Below are 24055 nucleotides of genomic sequence, written 5' to 3' on the forward strand. Positions count from 1 at the left end.
TTGATGTGGCATTTAAAATATTTCATGAATTTTTACTGCAGGCGCTCTGTTTTAAATCAAATTCATGAGCATTAGATGCTTTTGCTGCTCGCTTTGAGCACAATGGGGGACAGAATCGGGGGGTGGGGGGGTGCTGAGGACATTATGAACCGGCACCTCGGCGTGGCAGTACGCAGATAAAAGGGCTCTATAATTAGTCATGACAGAACGGATGAAGGATCAGAAACGGTGAAAAACGGTATTTACGTATTCAATCAACAGCTCGCGTTGGATTCGCTGTGGATTAAAATTATTACGCCGGACCCGGAGAATGGAGACAATGCTGCCGAATGGCACAGATCTGGCAGGGATCAGAAGCTGTCGGGGCTGTGGGGCGGAACGAGCCGCTCCCTGCACCTATGGAAGAGGAGCCGCTTGTCACCGGCTCGCTTTATCGGCGTTAACAGGCCCTCTCATCACCAGCGGGGCTCCAGGCATCAGCAATCAAGGTTCTTGCCAACGACGGGGGAAAAGAAGAGCGCTGACAATACAGCGGTTTGGCATATCACAGTTATTACAGCCGAGGATCACTTTTTTACTCCCGTCACCACGGGCGTGTTTCCTCCAAGACCGAAATCAATACGTCTAAATGGGAATCAGAGAATCAGAACGCTTAAAAAAAAACAACAACCCAAGAATCGACGACGGGCTTCTACTTTTCGCTGCCGTGATTTACATGACAGGTTTCTGTCTAATTTTTTGCAGAATAGGGAGAGCGGACACTGTGAAAAGGTCAGAAGAATCCCCGGGCGCCGCTGACAGGCACCTTTCCCCACCTCGACTTCTCCGCCCCGATGCCGGATTCAGGGCAGCACAAGCACGCGGGCCCTGTTATGTGATGGAAATGCGCCGTGGTTACCTAATACAGGAAAACTGTCCTGTGATCATTCAAGAAATGATACGGTTCAGCGCTGATGCAGCCTGGCGCTACAAAAATATTCTGTTATTTCCATTAAAAGGCTACAGAGACATGGGCTCCTGACAGTGTTGGTGCAGCCTTTCATCATCCCAGGTGCCATTATTTCAGAAAAGCTCCATTTCACTTTGTGATTGATACCTCGCTGGCAGCCTCAGCAATCTTAGACAGAGTCTGGGTTTTAGCAGCATGTTCCCATAAAACTGTGAAGCCATTTAATAGCTTTAAGATCTGTATTTTTTTGACTCCTCTCTCCCCCGTCTCTGTGTCCCACGCAGAAACCTATAAACTGCTCAACGATGGACCGGGTGGTTCTGTGCGTGCTGCTGTGCGCGGCGCTGGTGAGGGGCTACAGCTGCCCCGGCCGCTGCATCTGCCAGCACCTCTCCCCGACGCTGACGCTGCTCTGCGCCAAGACCGGCCTGCTGTTCGTGCCGCCCACCATCGACCGCAAGACCGTGGAGCTCCGGCTCACCGACAACTTCATCACCGTCATCCGCAGGAAGGACTTCTTCAACATGACCAGCCTGGTCCACCTCACCTTGTCCCGGAACACCATCAGCCAGATCACCCCCCACGCCTTCCTGGGCCTGCGGTCGCTGCGGGCGCTGCACATGGACGGGAACCGCCTCAGCGTCATAAAGAGCGACCACTTTAAAGGCCTGATAAACCTGCGGCACCTCATCCTCGGGAACAACCAGATCCACCTGGTGGCCCCCAACTCCTTCGACGAGTTCGTCTCCACTATCGAGGACCTGGACCTGTCCAACAACAACCTGCGCGGCCTGCCGTGGGAAGCCATAGCCAGAATGACCAACATCAACACGCTCACGCTGGACCACAACCTGATCGACCACATCGAGGCGGGGACCTTCACGCTGCTCACCAAGCTGGTCCGCTTGGACATGACCTCCAACAGGCTGCAGAAGCTGCCGCCGGACAGCCTGTTCCAGCACGCGCAGGTGCTGTCCGACGCCAAGGGCTCCAGCTCCTCCACGCTGGCCGTGAGCTTCGGCGGGAACCCGCTCCACTGCAACTGCGAGCTGCTGTGGCTCCGGAGGCTCACGAGGGAGGACGACCTGGAGACCTGCGCCTCCCCGGAGCACCTCATGGACAAGTACTTCTGGTCCATCCAGGAGGAGGAGTTCATCTGCGAGCCTCCTCTCATCACCAAACACGTTGTCACCAAGCCCTTTGTGATGGAGGGGCAAGGGGTCACTCTCAAATGCAAAGCCGTGGGGGATCCGGACCCAGAGATCCACTGGCGGTCACCCGACGGCAAGCTGGTGCACAACAACTCCCGCACCATCCTGTACGACAACGGCACCCTGGACATCCTCATCACCACGCTGAAGGACAGCGGCGCCTTCAACTGCGTGGCGTCCAACGCCGCGGGCATCGCCACGGCGGCCGTGGAGATCAGCATGATCCCCCTGCCGCTGTTTGTGAACAACACGGGCCACATGCGTGAGGACCCGGGCCTCTCCGACATCACCACCTCCTCCAAATCCGGCAACGACACCAAGGGCTACGACAAGCAGGACAGGAGGGTGATGGTCACGGAGCTGACCTCCTCGTCCGCCGTGCTCCGCTGGCCGTCGGAGCGCCACATCCCCGGCATCAGGATGTACCAGATCCAGTACAACAGCACGGCGGATGACACGCTGGTGTACAGGTGAGCCATGGCGGGGGTGGAGAGAGGGGGGACGTCGGGAAAAGGTGAGACATCTGGAATTACCATCTGCTGAATGACACAGCGGTCAGAATGATTAAGTATGTCCAGAAATGAGCAGGGATAAGCCCCCACAGTGCAGACTGGGGAAGAATAGTTTTTCATAAATTAAAATGGAACACGGGCGAATTGTGCAGCGCTCTTGGTCAGATTCAGCCCCAACGCTTCCTCCGATATGTGCGTAGCTCGTTGCAATCAGATGGAAGGATTGCCCAAGCCCCCGGAGCGCTCCAAGGTCTCCTCCGCATCATTAAAACATAATATGACAATAAACAATAACACGGAGGCCCAACTATTCCACTGCATGTAGCTGTTTGTATCATTTGCGAGTGTCTGCATTAATTGGCTACAACGCAGTATGATTAGATGCGGTCGTCTAATGATCAGCTCGGCTGTGGTGGTGGTGGAAAGCATTCAGGTCATTTATTCAGTAGAAGGAGGACGAAGGATTCTATACAGATGTAACTGCAGGGCTCATGGATTAATTCATACAGTACGTAAAGAAAACAAACAATTGTCTGAGGCGTGTTGCCCTAATAAATTACCTTTATCTTTGTTGCCTAAATGATAACATCAGATACAGTTAGTATTCATCTCTACTTGATTCAGGTTTACAAACTATGTTGGGTTATATGTCTCTAACCCATACGTCTATGGGTTAGAGATGGTAGCAGTGAGAAAGAGACAAGAGGCAAAGATGAAGATGCTGAGGTTCTCTTTAGTTTCCTAGTTTAGTTGGTTGAACTGAATCAGGAACGAGCTCATCAGAGGGACGGCTCAAGGTCAGAGAGGGTTTGGACGTGTGCAGAGGAGGGATAGTGAATATATTGGTGGAAGGATGTTGGAGATGGAGCTACCAGACAAGAGGGCGAGAGAACGACCAAGGAGGAGATCCATGGATATGTTGACAGAGGACATGAGGTTTGCTGGCGTGAGCGTAGAAGATGCTCAGAATGACGTGAGATGAAGATGATTCGCTGTGTCGACCCCTGAGGGGAGCATCCCTTAAGAACAAGAAGATAGAAATTGTTTTGTGACTGATTTTAGCTGAAGACAGTTTTTTCCTACGGTTATGCAGTAGTTTAATTACGACGCCACTGATTCCGTTTTTCACTAATTACTCCAACATTTAGTGACGACGGGCGTGAATTGAAACTACAAGTCCTAAAAATGTTTTACATATGTGCAATAACCGACCATACGTGCTCATTGTTCATCAAGGCTTAAGTTGCTTCTACCAACTAACAATATCTGTGAGGTCGTTAATCAATGAAGGGAGGAGGAAACTCACTGACTACATTATAATCATCTGCGTTAGAATACGCTTTTCAGTACAAGCAACAGTACGTGTAGCGACTACAAACACCGGAGCTTCTTCAGGATTTATGTATTCATGCAGCAATTTAATAAGAGTGGACCTTCTTCCTTAAAAGGTTTTATCACATATAATGAGATGCGCTCCCGTATAATATTTTCATCCCGTTTAGACATGGAGCTGAGTGTTGTTTTGTCTTTAGGTGGTGCATGATTACCTACAAATGATAACCATCAAGCCTCCCCTTCAGGGAAACAGAACACACTCCTGATTACATTAGCGCCGGCGGTGACCTGCAGACGGTGCCTTTAGAGGCGCGTGGTCGTTGCGGTTGCCGGCAGGATGTGACCTCAGGTCCTCACGCGTCCCCCCCCGTCGTGCATCACTCGTCCCGCAGCCGCCAGCTGCTTCTTTCTCCCACCCGGCAGTTTGCCGTTGCTGCCATTTTACACTCAATCCTCAACAATGAGTCGTCTCTGCTATTTTAGAAGATACGGCAAATTGTGTGTTCATAATTCAAAGTTAATGGCGTGTGGTACTTTTATGTTTGTCTACGAGAATGGATGGTATTTAATGGCGGAGCTGCGAGGGCGCTGCTGTTGTTTTGTTGCGGGGAGCCGAGACCTATGTGTGCCTTAACGCACCTCATGCAAATGAGCACACGTGGGCGTTGTAATTCAGATGATGAATTCACCGCCGCACCGTGCTCCCTCCCTCTCTCTCTCTCTGCAGAATGATCCCATCGACCAGCAAGAACTTCCTAATCAACGACCTGGCCGCGGGGCGGGAGTACGACCTCTGCGTGCTGGCGGTCTACGACGACGGCATCACGGCGCTGACGGCCACGCGCGTGGTCGGCTGCGTGCGCTTCCACACGGCCAGCGAGGTCAGCCAGTGTCGCTTCATGCACAGCCAGTTCCTGGGGGGCACCATGATCATCATCATCGGCGGCATCATCGTCGCCTCGGTGCTGGTCTTCATCATCATCCTGATGATCCGCTACAAGGCCTACAGCGGCCCGGGCGACGCCAAGACCAAGGCCAGCGCCAGCATGCACTCCCAGACCAACGGCAGCCAGCAGCGGCTCCAGCGCTCCGCCTCCAAGCAGCCGTCCGACGAGGGCCCGCGCGAGGCCCCGGGGCCCAAGGAGTGCACGGCGCTGGTGCTGAGGGTGGAGACGGAGAAGAAGGACGACTCGGCGGCCGCCACCGCCGCCCTGGAGGTGGAGCTGCCGCCGGCCTCTACAGACAAGAGGAAAAGAAGAAGCAGCCTGGACGCTCAGCGCTCGGGCGCCCTGTCTGAGGACACGCAGACGGACAGTAGCCTGACGGGCTCCACCATGTCCCTGTGTCTCATAGGCCCGAACGCTGGCACCAAGGAGGCTCCCAGACTCAAGGACAAGAAAAGCGCCCTGGCCAACATGGGCCTGCTCCCTAACGAGCTGGCACGAACTAGGCACAGGTTCTCCTTCGACGGGGGCGATTACTCCATATTCCAGAGTCACAGTTACCCGCGCAGGGCGAGGACGAGGTGGCACAAGTCCACCAACCAGCTCAACACCGAGGCGTCGCCGCTCGCCAGCCGGAGGGTCACGTTCAGCAGCACCGAGTGGATGCTGGAGAGCACCGTGTGAGACGGCCCCGCGACCCGCCACGGCGCGCACATGTAAACACACAAACATGCCATTGAACGCACTCACTTACCCACAGTACGCGCGCGGACTGGTCTGTGAGTAGCCGGAGAAGGGCCCAGTCTCTCTTCATCCTGCCTCCTCCTCATACTCCCGGAGAGGTTCGTTGGCCATGTCCTTTCTTTATGCAGCAGTGCCTTATTCTGAAAAAAACAAAGTGTACGAATGGAGGATGCTGCTCACTGTAGTCATAAACTAGCTATCACGGGGAGATGATCTGTCTGTCACGGCCTCCCACGCCGCTCATGGGAAGGAAGCGCATCTTTGGATTGTTTTTATTTCCTTCTTTCTGTGACATGCCAAGGGGGTGCGGCGTTTGGATGTGACTGTTTAGTTGCTTAACAAACAAACAAACAAACAAACAACAAAAAAACAACAAACTTCATCATAACTGTAAAGTGAACAGCCAGGTATCCTGTTATGTCAATCATGTTTTGGGTTGTTTCAGAAAATAATGACAAAAAAAAAAAACTTTTGCACAGAAGACACGAGATACGAGGACAAGTATCACCACCAGTCTATACAATAATAATAACGATGAAAAAAAGAATTTTACACGTGCCGATTTCTAATGTTAGCGTAGCGGGGATGGACCTAGAGAGCTGCCGTGGATTCCCATTTGACGGTTGGACTGTACGATGTTAAATAGGTATTGTTCCAGATGTGACTGTATATTAATCGGTACTGTATCTGGCTGGTCTAGATAAAAAGACAACAATCAAAAAAGACATATATAAGTATATTAAAACATTGGTGTATGTGTACTAACTATGTAAGTAAGCAAGTCATATGTCACATGACTTTTTACAAAGCATTTGGGTGTTGGCTGCAAGTTTTTACATTAAAAACCTGTGTCATCACACTCGCTCCCTATTTAGTATGTCGACGTTTGGACCATTTATCCCCTCACGAAGGGTATTAAATTTTTTTGTGTGGGTTAACTGTATCACTTGCATTTTGTTCTCATGCTTCAGCGGCTGCGTTGTCCTTGCCCGCGGCAGACAGCGCGAATCAAGACGATAAATATTTGATTCCCGGCGTCTATTTACGGGCCTTCTGTGAACGCTGCACGAACACCACAGCGGACCCGGCGGCGTGACGTGACGCCCAATTCACAGGATGCCGTTTACAAACATGCAAGAGCTGCTGTGTACCACTAGGAGGAGACAAAACTCCGCCGGGCTCCCACTTTTCTGCAGCCAGAGAGGATCCATTAAAGCAGAACCTATATGTGCATTGCATTCAAGTTCGGTTTCAGTTGGTTCTGGTTCGGGAGCGGATGTTAAAGCTGATATGTAAAGATTGTGCTTTGATGAGATTTTTAGCTACATCTCACCAGCAGCGGATGAAGTTGGGTTCAGTTGTCATGGCAACGCAAAGGCTATTCCCACATAAAGACAGCATTATTAAAGCCCGTGCTCGTATGAATGTCGTACATTTCACATAATTGTGCTTTACAAACCACTGACGGCGCGTTTTACCCACACATGCTGAAAACAGTGAGGACCAGTGAGAAAGATACAATTTGTTTACAGCTACAGAATGCCCCTCTTTCCTCATGATTACAGCTGCTTAGCACGGGCTGACTTGAGCCTGAGCTGCGCAGACAGCAGAGAGATAAAACACGAGGCGGAGAGATAAGTCACACTGGAGGCTTCAATCCTCACCAATCCCCTATTTGCATCCACAGTGACGGAGTCGGAGATCAGGGTTATCCCTTCCTTTTCTGCCTTTTTCACAACACTTAAGCAGTTTTCAGCCACAACCGTTCACACCGTCCATGGCCTGAAGGATTGTTCTTCCCCGACAGGAAAAAAAATTAACTCTGGGGTGTAAATGTTCAGCTGTCAATTTGTGGCGCACACATTCTTCAACCTGTCCGTCTCCTCATTAACTAGCCATGCTTTCCAGTCAGGAAATGTGCTGCTGACCGCTTTTCACAGCAGGAGCAGTATTTCTGCCTGCTCCTATCTAGAACCATTATTCAACACAAAATCTGGAAACATGTCCATCACTCATTCAACCCACCTGCCAAACTCAACGTGACACTAGAGGGGAAGTCAAGGGACCACGGATCGCCCGAGTCAAAGAATCCAGGCTCCACGGAATTTTGTGCCGACACAATCGTCGAAATATTAACCTTGACAAAATGTTTAAAAGCCTCAGCCAACACCGCTTCAACCAACAGAATTGGGTTTGCTTTTTCCACTTCCAAGATCTGGGCAGTTGCAGCCAAGCTCGAAACAGCCCACTCGCTGCTGTTCAGAGAGAACACTTAGCCTATTGACACAGACTCAGCGAAGTGCTTCAGGCTTTTCCAGTATACACACACACACCCTCGTTGGAAATGGTTTACCACTTCCTCCAGCATCAGATTATCTAAAAATACACACATGACACAGGCCCAACACTTGTTACTATTTGTTACTAACAGATCAGTGGCACATAGTAATGTGGTATGGTTTAAACAGTGGCTGTCACATCAAGGTGAGGGGGGAAGGGGGTTCATTACTATACTTTTTCTCAGGCGCCACTCATAGGGCACAGCCTGAGCATGAGGATGTCAGTTAACTGGTCTCTTGATTAAGTGCATTTAATCTGACTATAAATGTCACAATTACGGCAAGGTATAACTGAGATACAGTCACTTAGATTCATGATGGCATGATTGGGAAAGCTGCACCTGATTTATTTAAAAACTACATTTGATCTATAATTCATAGTGTTCATAAATTTAGGTCATTAGAACACATTGTTTCATGTAAAGATTGATTTCACAGAGAAGGACTGTGCCAAAATTATTACATAGCCAGCAAGGTGTTCAGCTGTTTTATCTCCTTTTACCATAAACAACTCTTTTTGGTCACATAAATAAATATTAGTCTTTAGACATATAGACATGATTATGATTATACAGCAAGATGAATAACGAGTATCAAACATATCCTTTTAAAAGCATAGATTCCCAAATTATTCAGTTAAAAACTAATAATGTTTATTTATTACAAGCGACAATGTTCTGTGTAAAAATACCGATGTTTACAAAACTAAAAAACATGAGCAAATTCAAATCCGCCTCCTACATTCGAAAGTGGAGGAATACTTGATATAGTTGTCGTTGTTGTCAGTGGTCTTTTCAGAGCGAGGGAGGCCGACAGTCTGAGGCAGCAGTCAATGATCAATCAATGAGCCTGCAGCTGACAGAATTCTTCACACGGCAGGTGGTGGGTGCTCCACCATACCTCTTCATGCAGCCTGTGCTGCTGTACCGTGCGCTCCGAGCACTGCAGAGGTGATGAAATACTGCTACACAGAACGCCCACGGTGGATGTCGACAGCAGAGGTTTGTTGATGTCTGACAAAGTACAATACGGAACAGCACTGCGGGGAAAGGAACCCTCTGCGCGGTTAAAATGACAAAGGAGTCTGCAGCACTTTTCCATGGTCTTTAACCGAGGGATTGTCCGTGTCCATGCATCTCAGTCTGTGAAACTTGAGCTCTCTTCACACGCTGCCTTCCAGTCTTTCCTCCTCTTCTTTTTTGAGTCTGGCCCAGACTCTGAGCCTCTGTGGGAGTCCGCTTTTCGCCTTTTGCGTCTGTGACTCCTTCTCTCCTTTTGTGCTTCCTCCTCTCTGCCCTCTGAGCCGCTGTCCTCATCTCTCACTCGGTTTTTATCCATTTTCTTGTTTTTATGTCGATTCTTGGTCTTTTTTCTCTCGTGCTTGTCTTTGGCAGCGCTGCTGTCGTCGCTGCTGTCATCACTGCTTGAGCACTTAGCTTTCTTCCGTTTTTTTTCCTCGTCTTTCATCTTCTTTTTCTTTTTCTTCTTTCTGGAAGATTTTTTCGAGCGTTTTGATAAGCAGGCTTCCATAGCAAACCTAGACTTTTTATGGTGCCCCATCTTCTTGGTGGGACTTTTCTTTTCACTGAAATCGAACAAAATACATGTAAATTACACAGAATTAAATTTTATAATCCAAGAGGGACCAATTAAAGATACTTCTTATATGTGATGTGGAACAGAAATGTGAAACGGTTTCAATCGCTGGAAGGTCATCACATACTCAAAAACTGACTTCGGTAGCTGGCTAATGTGAGGGATTTACATTTTCTACTACTCATATAGCTCATGCTATACGAGTAAACTGAAATGAATCAACCTTTGATGTGCCTATTCTAAAAATTATCAATCACATTTTCACTTTCTTTTAACATTATAGTAGCACTTAAAACACTGTAATCCCACTTTAAATACTGACATGCACATGTACAGTACTGTATTTCGAAAACATTACTTACTCATCACTCTCAAACTCCTCAGGATAAAGCTCCTTGAAGCCACTGTGTCCCCATCTGTAGTGAAAATTTATTATGACTCAAGATTTATTGTGATATTCAAAAATCTAAGACATATTTAAACTCAAATTTAGTAACATTCTGTACCTATCAGGATCATTGGCCTCAAAGTCATACAGTTTGCGGGTCCAGTATCGAGCTTCTCTGTCATCATGTTCTGAGACTTGCTGTCTGCTGTGACTCAGGCCTCTAGTTTGATCTCTCTCTTGGTCACAGTGCATACGCCCCCTGGAATACAATAATTAGAAACAAATCAAGCAGACAGCAGTAACTATTCTCTTATCTGAGACCTACATAATGAAACACAATCCCAAATGAGCTTTGGTGTCTCTTGGGTTCTTTTGGCTAATATTGAACTGGGACCTTCAACGTTCCTACCTCATACTGTCAGTGTCTGATAAAGGTTTGCTGCAAGACAACTGCGTCTCCCAGTCTCGCATTTTCCACATCTCCGCCTCCTCCTGGATCTACAATGGGTCAACAACAGTAAGTACTTTAATCCATACGAAATCATTACAAAATCTTTTTGAAAATAAATGGAACTAAAGGGTTTTCTCACAAGATTAAAAATCAGCTGTTATTTTTGCAGTTCAGTAATAGGCTTAATGAGTGAGTTCATATATTGTAGTATTTCAGGCAAAATAAATATATCAATGATAATGAGTTCCCCTCTGTTCCTTCCTCAAGTGAAAACAAATGGTTTCAAAATTTGTTTGGTTGCACAGGAACCAGATGCTATCACACGGAGTCATTTTGTCAATTTAAGTTGAATTTTGACACTACTCATACACATACAGTCCTCAAACTAGAACTATAAAACGTATAGAACCTAGTCCATCTTCATTCAAATCAGTAGACTTAGTAAACATCACCAGAATCTAGACAGTCTAAAATGACGTAGAAAAATACTACACCAATAATTACATTAGACTTCATTGACCTAACTGTAGGTATGAACTGCACTGCTTCCGGTTTGATTCAATGAAACATGGACCCAAACATACCTTGTTGTGAGCATCTGTGTGGCGGATTACATTCCTCAACAAGGTCTTTCCCATGGTCTGCTTCGACATGGCGACACCTGCCACAAGAGACAGGTGAGAAATGTCTTCGGTGAATAAGCCTGATTCAAGGGCGATAACTGCAAAGGTTAAGTACATTGTAGTTAGTCGTTAGTTTAGACTGACCTGCTAAGCTAGCGTTAGCTTGCTAGCTAACTAACACTGCAGGATATTCCGACACAACATGGAAATAAAAAAACTAAATTTAAAAATAACTTCTTTTAGCTCGTCCATTCAACACATGTGTGCTAACTTTACCTTTTCCCCAAAACAAATAGCATCCGGATAAAACTAAACGCGGCTCACTACCGGCTACGTACGTCAGTCGTCGCACAAACGACGTCACTGCGCGTTACCGGAAGTTGAAGCACCATTGGTCAAACTATCCGTCAGTCATATACTAAGATTTATAAGTAAAGTAAGACAAGGCAGTTGTAGTTCTAAATAGATAACAAATGTTCTTTTATACAGATGCTCGTTAGTATATAGTTGCTGAGCAAACGTGCGCTAAACTTATTTTCATGTCAATTTAAGATGCTGAACAATGGAGTTTTCTCATATTCTCAATCTCCTTTCTAAACGTTACATTTTAATTGAGACATTCAATTCAACAATAAGTACTTATGCACAAATAATTATGCCAGTTAATAAATTACTTTTAGGCTTTCGAGGTCCAGTGTTACCGGCCTCACATTAAAGCTAAACATCCACAGGCGTCTTTACTGAATTTGGGTGAATGGATGAATAATTTGATTTGACAACAAAAATGAGATTTTCAGGAAAGTGTTATCTTGTCTGTGCTGCTTCATGCAAATCTGTTTGAAGGTCATTGAAATATAAAAGATTTGTAGCTGTGATTTTCGCAGCGACAACAATATTTTTATGAATCCATAGCGACTCTGCAAACAATGTGCTCTATTTTAGTAACTCATTTGATTTACAAATTAGTCGACCCCATGTGGTGAACAAGTTTTCTTCTCACCTCCTGACTCCCCAGTGGTGCAGTGACTTTCCCACCACCCTTTCAACAGCAAAGTCACCCTTTTATTTATGCACAAGCTCAATATTCCCCTATTAAAGAAACACAATTTCCCCCAGTCAAATATGGAACTGCCAAATATTCACTTTTTCACCGTTTCCCCATCTGTTTACTACAGGAACAAGAGGTTTGAAGTGACGTCATAAGAAGAAACAGCAAAATAATTTTTGGACTACACCAGTAACATTTGAATTTAACAGTCAGAAGCCTAGTTTGGTTTCCATCTGGTTAGCAGCTGATTCAAATGTGTTTAAAATAGTGTCAATTGTTGTAAACCTGATTTAAAGTTGAAACAATCATTAATGCTTAGCTTAGTTAGTAATTAAAACATTGTAATAATAACAATAATAATAATATAATAAAGGATAATGAAGAAAGACTTTGATTTATTTCTATGTCTATTTTAACCAATATCCTGCTTTAGTTATAGGGCAGTTTCTCAGAGCCCAGACAGTTCAACAGTTTGGGAATGTAATGTAAGTAGGGTTCGCAGCCTGGGGGCTACGTGGAAAGAGCATCGGCCTGGAATGCAGAATGTCACAGGTTTGCAGGCGTGTCCTTGAGCAAGGCACCCTACTGAGGCACGGGGACCTAACGTAAAGTGCGGCTGCTGACTGCTCACATACAAATATTTATTACATAATTACACACTATTTCATGAAGAATATATCTATGCATCCACAGTAATTGTGCTCTACTCTGTGTCTGCCTTTTCACACTGTTGCCTTTGTCAGGGCTAGTCCTAATGAATAAACAGACCAATTACCTGATGCTCAGCTTTCACTTTCATGAAGCAGTGAAGCAGCTTCTTTGACGCCGTGTTGCCAGTTCTCATAAACTATTTAAGACACTGTCCTTTTGTGCTGCGCGGGCAGAACCGCAGGCTGCCACGTGGAGACATGTTTCACATTCTTGCTGTGGACACCCCCAATATTTCAAACAACTCAATGACAGTGTGCGCTCAGCTTAAAAGGCTTTCAGAGGAGCACCTAACAAGCACAGCTCATGTTATAGCAATGGTTCATTTGTGGTATGTGCTGTCTAAATGATGACGCTCTTTAGGGTTTGGTTTACGTTTGTGTGTTTGCTTGTGTGTTTCTGTCACAGTTGCAACACAGTTTGTGCATCGTCGATGGATCATTAACCTCTTCATTGTTGTGGAAAACCTCTACACAAACATGCTAACACATGTCTGTGTTTGTGAGTCATACATTGGCTCTCATTTTGGCTGCAGTGACGTATCACACAGAAAAAGGAGAGGAGAGACAAGGAGAAAATCTCCCTCCTCCTCCTCCCTCCTCCTGGTGAAAGGAGGGAGCAGTGGGGAGATGAGGGAGGAGTGAGAGGAGGGAGAGGGGGAGGGTGAACACACCCAGACAGAGCCATCGCTGACTGCCTGGCTCAGTGAGAGGAGGAGGACTAGTACAAAGCTAGTGCAACTGAGCAGAAGAGAAAAAGGGGGAAGGAGGGAGGGCGGGCGGAGGGAGTAAATGCGGAAGGGAAGGGTGAAAAAGATGCACAAAAGCGGCATCAGTTTTTGCTCGCAATGAACTAAAAACATTGTGCTCGTGAATGGGAGCTGGTGAGCTCAGCCACGAGGCGGGTGCAATGAGAAACCAGGCAGGCTTCAGCTGCTGGTGTTGCTGAGCACCAATCCTCTCTCCCTCTGTCTGCCTCTGTCGCTGCCAGCTAGGACTGAGCCTTGCTGTGATTTAGGGGACGGGTTCAGGGCTTTTGATTGGGATTTGGGCTTTATATTTTAGGGAAATGCTGCTGGAGAGGATTTGAACGTGCTGTTTTTGCTGATTGAACACAGTGCGACGTGGAGACTCCTCGCGTGGCTGCTTTCAGGGCTGCTCCCCTCCCCGCTGCCTCTGGCTGTGTTTGGGTTATGGTCCTGACTGAGAAGCAGGGCATCACCCAGATGCGCCACGCTGACTGCATGGGAGGTTGAACCTTTAAACACCAGCATGGGAGCCAAACAGATGAAATGGTAAGAGCCCTCTATTTTAATTATTATGCTCACGTCGAATCTAAGCATGCGGCTATTTTGGTCTATGGGCGAATGCAGCGTGAGCACAATGTGCACTGCATGAGGCCTAAATTTAGACAATGCATCAATTAATTCGTTCTAAGCAGCATTTGTGTGTGCCACTTGGAGTCAGACCGGTATTTCACTGTAACAACATCACATTTGCACGCAGCGTGTGCAGGATATTGTTCAGAGTGCACCGTGCAGGAGGTGTGGGTGTGTCCCCGTCTGTGTGAGCAGGGCTGCTATTGCCTAGCAACCACTGTGTTACTTCTATTACTGCTTCCATTTTACGATTCAACTGTGGGTGACAGGTGTCATTTTTCACTGAAGAGGAAAATATTGTGTTCATATTTTGTTTAATTAAGGGAGGCTCATTTTAGGCCTGTGAAAATAGCCAGGGTCTTTCTTGGTCTCATGCACAGACCTGTACAGGGCGCACCCTGCCTCTCGCCCAGTGGACAGCTGGGATAGGCCCACGAGCCTTATGGGACAATGAGTGAGTGGTCTCACTGATGCTGCGTAACCAATTCATTCAATCATTAGAATAGCATAATAAAAATCCACTGAGTCAACTAGAAAGTGCCTCCATTAACACACTGTACTCAAGTAGATGTATGAAAAATGAAAATGCTACGCTACAAGTAAAATTAAAATGTTTTGGATGTACAAACATTCATATAAATATTGATGCATTCCTTGATACATCAAAACACAAGCAGCTTTTTTATTAATTTATTATGGGCCAGTTTACTAGTAAATGTTGATTGATTGAAATATTATTATTATTATTATTAATTGATTTTAATAATAAATCCCCTGATATGGTGTTTAGTTGACTAAATAGAATAAAATGTAAAAGATAAATACTATAACTTCACACGTACAGTACTGGAGTGTTTAGTGATAGTGTTCCCACTGCTGCTCATCAGATGTTAATCTGTGTGTAATCTTTGGCTTAACCCAGATGTTCCAGATTTATCTGTACGTGCTGCATGTATGTATGTGTTCTTTTGGTGAAAGGGATCAGCCCGCATTTAAAACGTATTTGTTAGAGTTTATTGAACTGCACTCTGAGACAATGAGAGATAATGTCATCGTCGGCAGTGACAAGATTAGCAGGAGGCAGCTTCTTTGATCCTCTTTGGAGAAAGCACTTAATCACAGCAGCATCTGATAAGACACTCACAGCTCATGTTTGGTGAGTGAGAGCGGTGCGTTGCAGTGACCCATTCCCAGGAGCTGATTGGACCTTATTATCAGATGTTCTCTGTGCTGAACCCCTCAATGAAAAGTTCAAATTGTAGTTATCATTTATTCTTCTTCTCATCTCAGCATTTCAGCCAATTTATGTTGGTGAAACAATGAGGTGGGCGTAAAAGAAAGGATCATTTTAAACTCTTGACATTCAGACATTGTGATTTTGCTGTTGAGGTATTGCCTAATTTTTGGCTTATTGTGGCTGAAAGACACAATTTATATTCACATTATTATAAGTTAATCAGGAGCTGGAACCTTTAATAATAATACAGATGCAGTATGATCACAAAATGTAATACTTAGTTTCCTTTCTATTGGGATTTGAACATGAATGCACTGACTTGTTTTCCCACACAAACATGGGGAAAAACAAGGAATCCCCTGTTAAAGGGCCGCACATAATGCCATAGGTCACAGGTCACAGCAACTGCGTCTTGTTTCCGTAAACACAGCCGAGTGAAGATGACAGCGCGGCCTGGACCTCCGGCTACTGCAGATTTTCTCACGTAATCATATAAACTGCATGAAAACAAGCCGCTCACAAAACCACATGGGTTGTGTTTTGAAATTATGACCAGAGGCAGAGTCAACTATGTAAAGAATTTCCTGTAGGAAAAAGATGGCAGCGTTGCCTGTATTCCTAATCATCTGTGTATTTTCTGAACAGGATTCAAACCAGTTATATCAAGTGTGTTCATTTATTATAATTTAGCTCAATATTCCTATTCCTGTGGGTATTTTAAAAGTGGATATGGTTTAAAATATTAAGCCCAGATGGGATTAAGTCGTATTTGTTGCTCTTCAGGGAGTTATTAAAGTGTATATCTCCAATTTGTGTAGCTGGGAATATTTATTGCCATTCGTTTGGCAGGGAATTCAAACACACTGATCCTGCCTGTGCCCACCATCTGTTTCAGTCTCAGCTCAGCCAGCCCTGCTCACTCCCCCAAAGAGGAGTATGTTATCACCCAGTCCAATGACACCCCTAAAGAAGAAGCAGCCCATGATCAGTGTGAGGACCAGGGGGAACCTCGGGATGACAAATCTGAGCTGACAGAGAAGAAATCTGTCACAGGTCGGTTGGCTGCGCATCAACTCTGGCGGAACACAATGTTGTGAATCCAAACATAGAAAAAGCCTCCTTGTCTCTTATGCCCCTCACACGTTTTTTGTTTCAGAAGAGATGTCTCTCTGTGGATTGTGCCCGCCCCTCGGGCATGATGTGCAGGAGGAAGTGAAGTCCTGGGAGGAGCAACTGGACGCCCACCAGGAGCAGCTGGAGAAGGAAATGCAGGAGGCCAGGAGGATGGTGTTTCGCCTACAGGTGACAGCACAGCTGCCATGGCGGCTCATCACAGGTTATAACTCACGCTCAGGAACAAGATGCAGTAAAAGCCTTCAGCAGTTCCCATCGTGTCAGCATCAGTAATTAAATATAAACATATTCCTGATTGAAAACAGATTGGAATAACAAAGTGATTCATTCTGCCTGTCAGGTTGCAAAGATCAATACCTGCCTCTCTCTTTATCTTGTTCCTTAGAAGGAAGGATACTGCGTCTGTGTTCCACTTTTGCTAAAGTAAAACCATCGACTGCAGATAAATTAAGGTGCTTTATTAGGACACTCGCATGTCATCACCAGACAAATGAAGCGATTTACAAATCTTCTTTGGATTTTTATTTTCACTTAAATAAAGTCTCAGTCAAGAGGTTGTTCCGGTGAAGACTTATGATACTGCAGACACTTAGAATACGACATATAATTTGCAAAGAAATTACAAATTTTGTTTTACATTCTTCATTTGAAAGATGCCTGATGTTTAGCTCCCATAACTTGAAAAATAAGTAATTTTAGTGCTTTGTGTCATGCAAATATTCTGTGTACTGTGATCCATTTGTTGAGCCACTGTTAATAATGCATTTAGAACAAGTCAACACATCATAAATACTTCAAAATAGACAGCCATGTTTCATACACTCACTGGCCATTAGATGCACATGTAACAGCTAATTCTATGCAGTGCATGGATGCTGCCATTTATTCTAGTTTTTGTCCTCTCTGGCCTCAGAGTAAAATGTGTAAAATGATAATTAAGTGGATTGAACTGGACAGTATAGTACAGATTCAGATTTATTTGTGATTAGGTGTACTTCACCGCCTTGTTTGGCTCACTTGGAAAACCTGTTGTTGTGAAGCCAAGTCTAAAAATGCAGTGCTGTTTTATTAATTCACAAACAGAAGTATATGATGTATAATTAATTACGCTTGCAGGCCTCCCCTCGCTCTGTGTGTGTTTACGCGTGTCTGCTTGTGTGCATTTCGTCTTCATCCCCAGGCTTTGCTGCTCCATGGCTCCCTCCCTGAAGAGGACCAGGACGGATCTGTGAACTTCGGCGATACCCGGGCCAACGCGGAGCAGCAGCTGGTACAGTGCCCTCTGTCTGCTACCTTCGGAAAACAACACTTGTTTGCAGCTCCGTGTGAAGTGTCACTGTCAGCCTTTCTGTTGTGATGATGTTTGCAGCCATCGCTCGTCCTGAGAGCGGCTACCGTAGAGTACAGAGGATTCTCTCTGATCTGCTAGCCCGCTGTCATGCCGACCCGCCGCCTCCTCGCGCGCTCTGACACTTTTCCGTTCTCTAATTATGCTGCTCATGCCCTCTCCCTTTGAAGGTCCTCATCCGCAGTCGTCTGGACCAGAGTATGGAGGAAGCCCTTGATCTCAAGGTACAGGACGTAAATGTAATTAGGTTTATTATTGATGAGTTGCCTTAGTAGCAGAGAGTCCCCTTTTCTAAGGCCTCATTTGGTTCATTTGTGTGGCTTTTAGAGAGAACTCCTGAGACAGAAACAGGAGGCGCGACACATTCAGGCCATCAAGGTAAAACTTAAATTGGATTAAAGGATCTCATAACATTTTTGACAGTTCATCTAATGCAGTGTATATTATTAGTTTGCTTTGAACAATAAAAACCTCAGTAAAATGTATAATTACCTCTTAGGTAGGCGTGTGCTGTCAAAAAGCAGGTTAATGTGATACATCTCTATTGAGGTCGCTTCTTTGATCGCCCCTCTCTCTCTCTCTCACTCAGGACGCTCTGCAGCAGCGCCTGGCAGTGCAGGAGGACGCCGTGCTGCAGCTGAAGCAGGAGCTGCTGAGGTGCAACATGGCCAAGGATCAGATGGAAGCGGAAAATGTGAGACAAGTGATGATTTACGCTTGACGCGGTCAAATATTTGTCTTGCTCAACCCGCGGACGCAGGCGTGCGTGAGGGCGATCCATCACTGCTGCATCGCAATCTCTGTGTGTCTGTGTGCAGGCGGAGCTCAAACAGAAGTTGAGTGAGAAGAACAAATTACTCAGCGAATACGAGGTATTGGGTTTTATTATATTATTTATGCTAAGCTGCATTTGGTTGACGGGGACGCACAAATAAAACCTCCTGCGGTCCATCTGTGTTGTCACAACAGCAGCAAATTGGGAGAAAGGACAGAATGGTGCAGCAACAGCAACAGAAGTTTGATGAAGCCCAGCATAAAGCACATGAAGGCAGCCTGGGACGGGTAAGAACCAAGTGTTGTAACCCAATGCAGGTTTAATTAGGCTACAGATTAACTGCACCACCATGTACAGTAGTCCCATTATATAATCAATAAAATATAGGTAGTAAAGACAAAATTCTAATGGATAATCATGTTTGATTCAGTACATTTGATATCAGCTTAAGTATTTGCCCTCATGACGACTGTTTCCTTGAAAGGAAGTGTTAATACAACAGGACCTCAGTCAGTCATTTCCAGCTTTGGCTTCTTTTTGCTGCATTTAATAATAACCAGGTTTTTAACAGTATATAAGAGCCTCACAAATGTTAGTCTCACTCAGTCTTATTTGTGATCCACTTTGCAGTCACTCAGGAGTGAAAGCGGTGGTTACAGCAACTCAGTGGCTTCCACGGCTCCTCCAGCATTCCAGCACAATGCCCCGGTGTGTACCGTTCTCATGTAATAAGACCCTCACTGGTTCATGTCTGATGCAGTCAGTTTGATGTCTCGTCATAAATCACAGCAGTATTAGAACAGAATAGACCAAATGCTGTTAGAGTGACTGTGCACCACAGGTCTGTGTGACCAAGGAATCAAACACACTGGGTGATTCTGCTCAGTGCACACTGTAACAAACAGGGAATTATTTGTCCATTAAGGAGTAAAATGAGAGTTTGTATAATAATAGCGGAATAGTCATCCTTGCTGATACAATCCGAGAGGTCATTTCGGATTATGATTATTATTATTATTAAATTTAATTGTACTGGGAGCAAGACTCTATAATAGTGTTGATGATTGTTTGCAAGGTTTTAGTGTTTTTTGGGTTAGGAGACAAAAGGAAAAGTGACTAAATGAGTAGCTGAGTTGTTACTGATTTGACTCAGTGCCCTGTCATTGAATGAATAAAAATCACACCATTAACAATATCAGTTTATAGAATATTTTGTATTGTCAGACTCAATTGAGCAGGATGATACCACTGTTGTGGCCAGAGGTGAAGCCAGGGAAGACAGAGGCCACTGCTACTGTAGAACTAGACTGGCCACCACTGTCTTGCTATGGAAAAAGCCTGTATAATTATGATTTTGGTGTTTGTCACAGGGCGAAGAGCTGCAGCTGGTCAGGGAGGCTTTGCGCAGCCTGAGAGACAGTTTCTCCGGCCACGACCCCCAGCACCACACCTTGGACACCCTGGAGCAGGGCGTGTCCAGTCTGGTGGATCGATTACACTCTTTGGACACCCATCGCAGACAGGACAGAGGGGTGACGACACACGCACACACACACACACACACACACACACACACACACACACACACACACACATACACCATTTATGGGCACATATAGAAAGTAGCAACACATCTGTCACCTGATGAATGATGAGTCAACAACATATGAAATGTGAATGTTGACCGTGAGTAATTGGATTTCCTTCCAGGAGGAATTTAAATCACCAGGACGCAGAGCCAACTCAACAGACCGTGACTCCTGGCCACCGAGCTCAAGTGAGACAAACAAAATCCTTGTTTTGTTTAGGATTTGTCATCCCCTGCAACATCTCATCTCTGGCTGTTGAATCCAATTGTGCCATCCCATTACACATGACGATGTGGAGAGGGGACACTTTTGACTGAGACTCTTGAGCCATTTTAGAGGCTGGTTGTGGAAAACATGTTTGCTGTTTATTTTTAATTATTTCCAGAAATGGCACACTCTCACAGCACCCCGGGACTGGACACTGCCATCGCTACTAAAGTGCTCTACTTCACTGATCGCTCACTCACCCCGTTTCTAATTAACATTCCAAAAAGGTAGTTTTAGAAAACATTTTCTTCTGGCTTTCAATGAAAGCGCCTGTTTTTTCCTACACTGTGGCGCATATGAATCCTAAGCAAATTACTGTGCGAGTAAGAGCTGTAATTTTGACGACCAGACTAAGTGTAGATGCATGAGTGGCTGTGCTACAGTAGTTAAATGTTTAGCCTAGACGGGCTTAATGCCTCTGTGGGTGTATGTTGTTTGCACACACGAGTGATAGTGAATGTATACTTGTGCTTACAGGCTGGGTGAGGTGACACTTCGAGACTTTAAGGCCGCCATAGACAGACAAGGCAGCTTCAGATACCACTTCAAGGCCCTTGACCCAGAGTTTGGCACAGTGAAAGAGGAGGTGGGTGTGGGAGTAAAATTATAGCCCGACTGCTTTTCACATCAGCAGCCAGCCGGCAAATGTAAAATGCTGGGTATGGAATAGAGGAAGATAATTTTAGCCATGTGCGCCCTGTATTTACAGGAGGACTGTTTTGCATCCCATAAAGCTGGATACCACAGAGCAAACACTCTGTACAGTGCATAGACGAGGACACACTGATGTGTGAGTCTGTAAATGCTGGATGTTGGTTTTTCAGGTGTTCCAGGACGGAGCAGTCGTGCCCGGCTGGGAGGGTAAGATTGTGGCGTGGGTGGAGGAGGACCACGGGGAGCGAAGGTAGAGCCAGTATTCCAGAGATCACCACTACAAACCTCAGCTGTTTCCCACTGGACCACGATTCCACTGGAAATTCTTACAATGCCATAACAGAACAATTAATATAAAAAAAGTGGGACCAATGGACCTAACGTCATATCAATATTCTGTTGCAAAAATTGAATGTCACTTTTTAATGGATGCATATTAGTTATTGTTCAGCTCATAAACAAATATGTGGGACTACAAATTAATGGTCAGTAACGATACTTGAAACTCAAAAGTTAATGTGATTTACAATAAATAATGTGACAAGCTGTGCTTTGAAAAGATGTACAGTCCCGAAGATAAAAGTGTTTACTTACAGATCACATGTTCCAGTTTGCCAAACAGTGATGTTGTTGTTCTGCATCAATTTTGACATTTTAATAAACATGGATTATTGCATGGAACCTTCATTTTTGGTTAATTATCACATGTACATAAGCTCTTAGTCATTAAACAACACACCTCCACTCATACACCTCCGCATTTATAAACCAAACACAAATGGTCATTGAAATATCTTATACGTTATGGGTTGAGAATTAAAATGGCTGCTGCAGTTCAACCCACACGGTGGCACACACTTTTTTAAATACATTTGGGCCTTGGAAATGGATCACTTCGCTGGAAGCTGTTAATTTTATGTCAATTATGTCAATTTATGTCATGAGATTTAAACATATACAGTATAATTTCTTCTCCGGGGTTTATAGGACTCTTTGTTTTTAACTTTGGTCCTTACTTTTTGTGTCTGTCCCCTTGGTGCACAGCATCCTGACTTATAGCTGCTGTTTCTCCTCTAGGCTTTGAAAACAGCCACTGTCAGAGTCAACCTTCGTTTCTTCTTGTTAAAGATGGCTGATGCAGTGTCTTCATTTACAGTGTTTGGAAACTCGAGAAGCAAATAGTACAGATCCTCAACATCCAATAATACGTCATTCTGCAGAAGAGAAAAGAAATTGCGCAACAGGCCAATTACAAAATGTATTCCTTTATGACATCCAAGCATGCACTGACACTGGATTCTAAAGGAGTTCATTATAACTTGGTTCAATGGAGAGTATAACTGCTAACCTTGGAAATACTCAGCTGGCACTCTGACACAGAGCAAACCTTTGGCAGATCCACTGTCAGCTCCACGCTATGAGGACTTCCTGCTGTGTCAGTCTTCACCTCCAGCCGGTACTCTGGCTTCTGAGGCTGTAATAAAGTGCTGGAGATGACCTGAATCAAATCCTTCTTTTTGCGCTCTGCGGGTCTGCACATAATTTGGCCCGCTGGCCGCTTGTCTTGTTTCTCCGAACGCAGACAGGAGATCTGCTGCAGGAGGGTAGCCGGGCTCTGACTGGCTGTAAAAAAATACAGTTAGGAGTTTTTCGGAACTGTGGCAGACGGTGAAAGGTGATATCTACAGTACAGCAGCAAAGTAAAGAGATCTAACAGAAAGGTAGCTTATTTGGGTCTAAGACTCATTGCTCTACCTGTGTCAGCTTGTTTGGTGATGTTAGGCCAATGCTGAAACCCAAGCCGATGGAGCAGCTCGTTCCGACTGCTTCTGGGGCTAAAGCTGACTACAGTGTACTGCTGAGATAACCTCACCCCATGCTGCTGCTGGATAAAGCCCAGAGCCACCATATAGACATGGTCAATCTTCTTTTTGTCTTTCTTACTTTCCTGTAGCACTACAGGGTTTATTGCCACATCTGCCACAGCGTAGAATCCTGCAGAGGGAAAACACAATATATTATTGTCCTGTTTTATATCATGTAACACAAGGGCCAATTCTGTACCTTGTGGCACAGCCGGGCTTTTTCCTTCTACCTTGATCTTTGTGCGTGTCTTTTAGTAGTTTTCCTCCACATAAGGGTAACGGCTTACTGGGACCCTGAGGTGCAGGCACACGTTTCCAGCTGCATATGTTGACATACAGCAACCCTTTCTCAGGCTCCTGTTGAGGAGACAAATGTACACTCTGTAAAACAGTTCTGCCGAAATGTAAACTGGAGACAGGTGTAACATCATTTATCTCCATTTCTTGTAGTACAGTAGAAGTTATTTTTCTTTTTCTATCAACGTGAACTGAATATCATTGTGCTTTGACTGCATATTTGAAACCGTTACAATGGAAAGAGTATGTGTAATTTTTATTATATGCAGAAAAAATGAAAAATAAAAAAAAGCCCACGTACTTACCTGCATTTCTGTGCACAAACAAGAGTCGAGCTCGGGCGGTGCAGATAACTCAGCTCCTTCCTCCATCTGTTTCTGGATGAGCCTGCGGTAGGCGTCAGGGTCGCTTTCGGAAAGGTCGTCCAGCATAGACCAAAACTGACTGGCCTGCTGCAAAACATCTTCTGCATCGCCGGTGGAGTACATCCTGGAGTGACTGCTTGCGAGTTTGCAATTACTAAGGTACAGTTAAGTGCGCTAGCTAGCTTTTAGCTGCCTGCGAGGTAGGTTCGCTAAGAAAAGAAAACTAGCTAACTAACACCTGTTAGCTAACTATTATTTTAGCTAAACGTAGATTTTGAGTTAGAGGTATCTGTAGTGT

At 45.3% G+C, this 24055-nt stretch overlaps 4 protein-coding genes and 1 long non-coding RNA gene across 13 annotated transcripts in view; 3 read left to right on the forward strand and 2 right to left on the reverse strand.

Moving 5' to 3' along the window:
• Positions 1 to 6638, forward strand: part of lrfn1 (leucine rich repeat and fibronectin type III domain containing 1) — an 84381-nt gene extending 77743 nt beyond the window's left edge. For all 5 annotated transcript variants that reach the window (XM_029170916.3, XM_029170914.3, XM_029170918.3 and 2 more), the window contains 2 exons: positions 1234 to 2630; positions 4735 to 6638. In XM_029170916.3, coding sequence (XP_029026749.1) covers positions 1255 to 2630; positions 4735 to 5635 — 2277 coding nt within the window. In that variant the 5' untranslated portion in view covers positions 1234 to 1254 and the 3' untranslated portion in view covers positions 5636 to 6638. The remainder of the gene's footprint in view (positions 1 to 1233; positions 2631 to 4734) is intronic.
• A 2024-nt stretch (positions 6639 to 8662) lies between these two features.
• On the reverse strand, positions 8663 to 11483 carry nkapd1 (NKAP domain containing 1). Of its 4 annotated transcripts, none has more exons than XM_029171452.3 (6): positions 11369 to 11483; positions 11054 to 11130; positions 10428 to 10516; positions 10137 to 10277; positions 9993 to 10046; positions 8663 to 9619 (listed from the first exon to the last, which is right to left on the reverse strand). In XM_029171452.3, the coding sequence occupies exons 2-6, from the start codon at positions 11120 to 11122 to the stop codon at positions 9172 to 9174; spliced, it is 801 nt and encodes a 266-aa protein (XP_029027285.1). In that variant the 5' UTR covers positions 11123 to 11130; positions 11369 to 11483; the 3' UTR covers positions 8663 to 9171. The 4 variants fall into 4 exon arrangements, with proteins under 4 accessions (XP_029027285.1, XP_029027286.1, XP_029027287.1 ...); XM_029171453.3 differs by having other exon boundaries at positions 11054 to 11190; XM_029171454.3 differs by lacking the exon at positions 11369 to 11483 and adding an exon at positions 11237 to 11354.
• Positions 11484 to 13608: 2125 nt separating this feature from the next.
• dixdc1a (DIX domain containing 1a) lies at positions 13609 to 21911 on the forward strand. Of its 2 annotated transcripts, none has more exons than XM_029171449.3 (15): positions 13609 to 14142; positions 16359 to 16516; positions 16623 to 16765; positions 17778 to 17867; positions 18116 to 18169; positions 18273 to 18323; positions 18535 to 18639; positions 18764 to 18817; positions 18915 to 19007; positions 19351 to 19428; positions 20091 to 20252; positions 20431 to 20497; positions 20695 to 20803; positions 21054 to 21162; positions 21401 to 21911. In XM_029171449.3, exons 1-15 carry the CDS (start codon positions 14120 to 14122, stop codon positions 21482 to 21484), a joined length of 1380 nt encoding a protein of 459 aa, XP_029027282.1. In that variant the 5' UTR covers positions 13609 to 14119; the 3' UTR covers positions 21485 to 21911. The 2 variants fall into 2 exon arrangements, with proteins under 2 accessions (XP_029027282.1, XP_029027281.1); XM_029171448.3 differs by having other exon boundaries at positions 13612 to 14142; positions 16620 to 16765.
• A 61-nt stretch (positions 21912 to 21972) lies between these two features.
• On the reverse strand, positions 21973 to 23880 carry pih1d2 (PIH1 domain containing 2). Its single transcript, XM_029171450.3, has 5 exons — positions 23698 to 23880; positions 23326 to 23452; positions 22986 to 23225; positions 22579 to 22853; positions 21973 to 22444 (listed from the first exon to the last, which is right to left on the reverse strand). The coding sequence occupies exons 1-5, from the start codon at positions 23878 to 23880 to the stop codon at positions 22304 to 22306; spliced, it is 966 nt and encodes a 321-aa protein (XP_029027283.1). The 3' UTR covers positions 21973 to 22303.
• The window catches only part of LOC114868093 (uncharacterized), a 38632-nt gene continuing 38352 nt past the window's right edge, over positions 23776 to 24055 (forward strand). Inside the window, exon 1 of the long non-coding RNA XR_003787980.3 lies at positions 23776 to 23916. This is a non-coding gene — a long non-coding RNA (uncharacterized LOC114868093). The remainder of the gene's footprint in view (positions 23917 to 24055) is intronic.

Source organism: Betta splendens, chromosome 13, assembly GCF_900634795.4.
Source record: "Betta splendens chromosome 13, fBetSpl5.4, whole genome shotgun sequence".
NCBI lineage: Eukaryota > Metazoa > Chordata > Actinopteri > Anabantiformes > Osphronemidae > Betta > Betta splendens.

Bases quoted from the DNA above. Each gene is read 5' to 3' on its own strand.
- nkapd1 (XM_041073455.2), bottom strand. From the start codon at position 11,209: ATGTACTTAACCTTTGCAGTTATCGCCCTTGAATCAGGCTTATTCACC. The intron at 10,517-11,053 runs GTATGTTTGGGT...GACCCATTGTAG, and splicing joins ACACAGATGCTCACAACAAG to ATCCAGGAGGAGGCGGAGAT. The intron at 10,047-10,136 runs GTACAGAATGTT...TTTTCACTACAG, and splicing joins GAGGCCAATGATCCTGATAG to ATGGGGACACAGTGGCTTCA.
- dixdc1a (XM_029171448.3), top strand. From the start codon at position 14,120: ATGGGAGCCAAACAGATGAAATG. The intron at 16,766-17,777 runs GTGACAGCACAG...CTTCATCCCCAG, and splicing joins GGATGGTGTTTCGCCTACAG to GCTTTGCTGCTCCATGGCTC. The intron at 20,804-21,053 runs GTAGTTTTAGAA...TTGTGCTTACAG, and splicing joins CTAATTAACATTCCAAAAAG to GCTGGGTGAGGTGACACTTC.
- pih1d2 (XM_029171450.3), bottom strand. From the start codon at position 23,880: ATGTACTCCACCGGCGATGCAGAAGATGTTTTGCAGCAGGCCAGTCAG. The intron at 23,453-23,697 runs GTAAGTACGTGG...TCTCCTCAACAG, and splicing joins GTTTGTGCACAGAAATGCAG to GAGCCTGAGAAAGGGTTGCT. The intron at 23,226-23,325 runs GTAGAAGGAAAA...TTCCCTCTGCAG, and splicing joins AGACACGCACAAAGATCAAG to GATTCTACGCTGTGGCAGAT.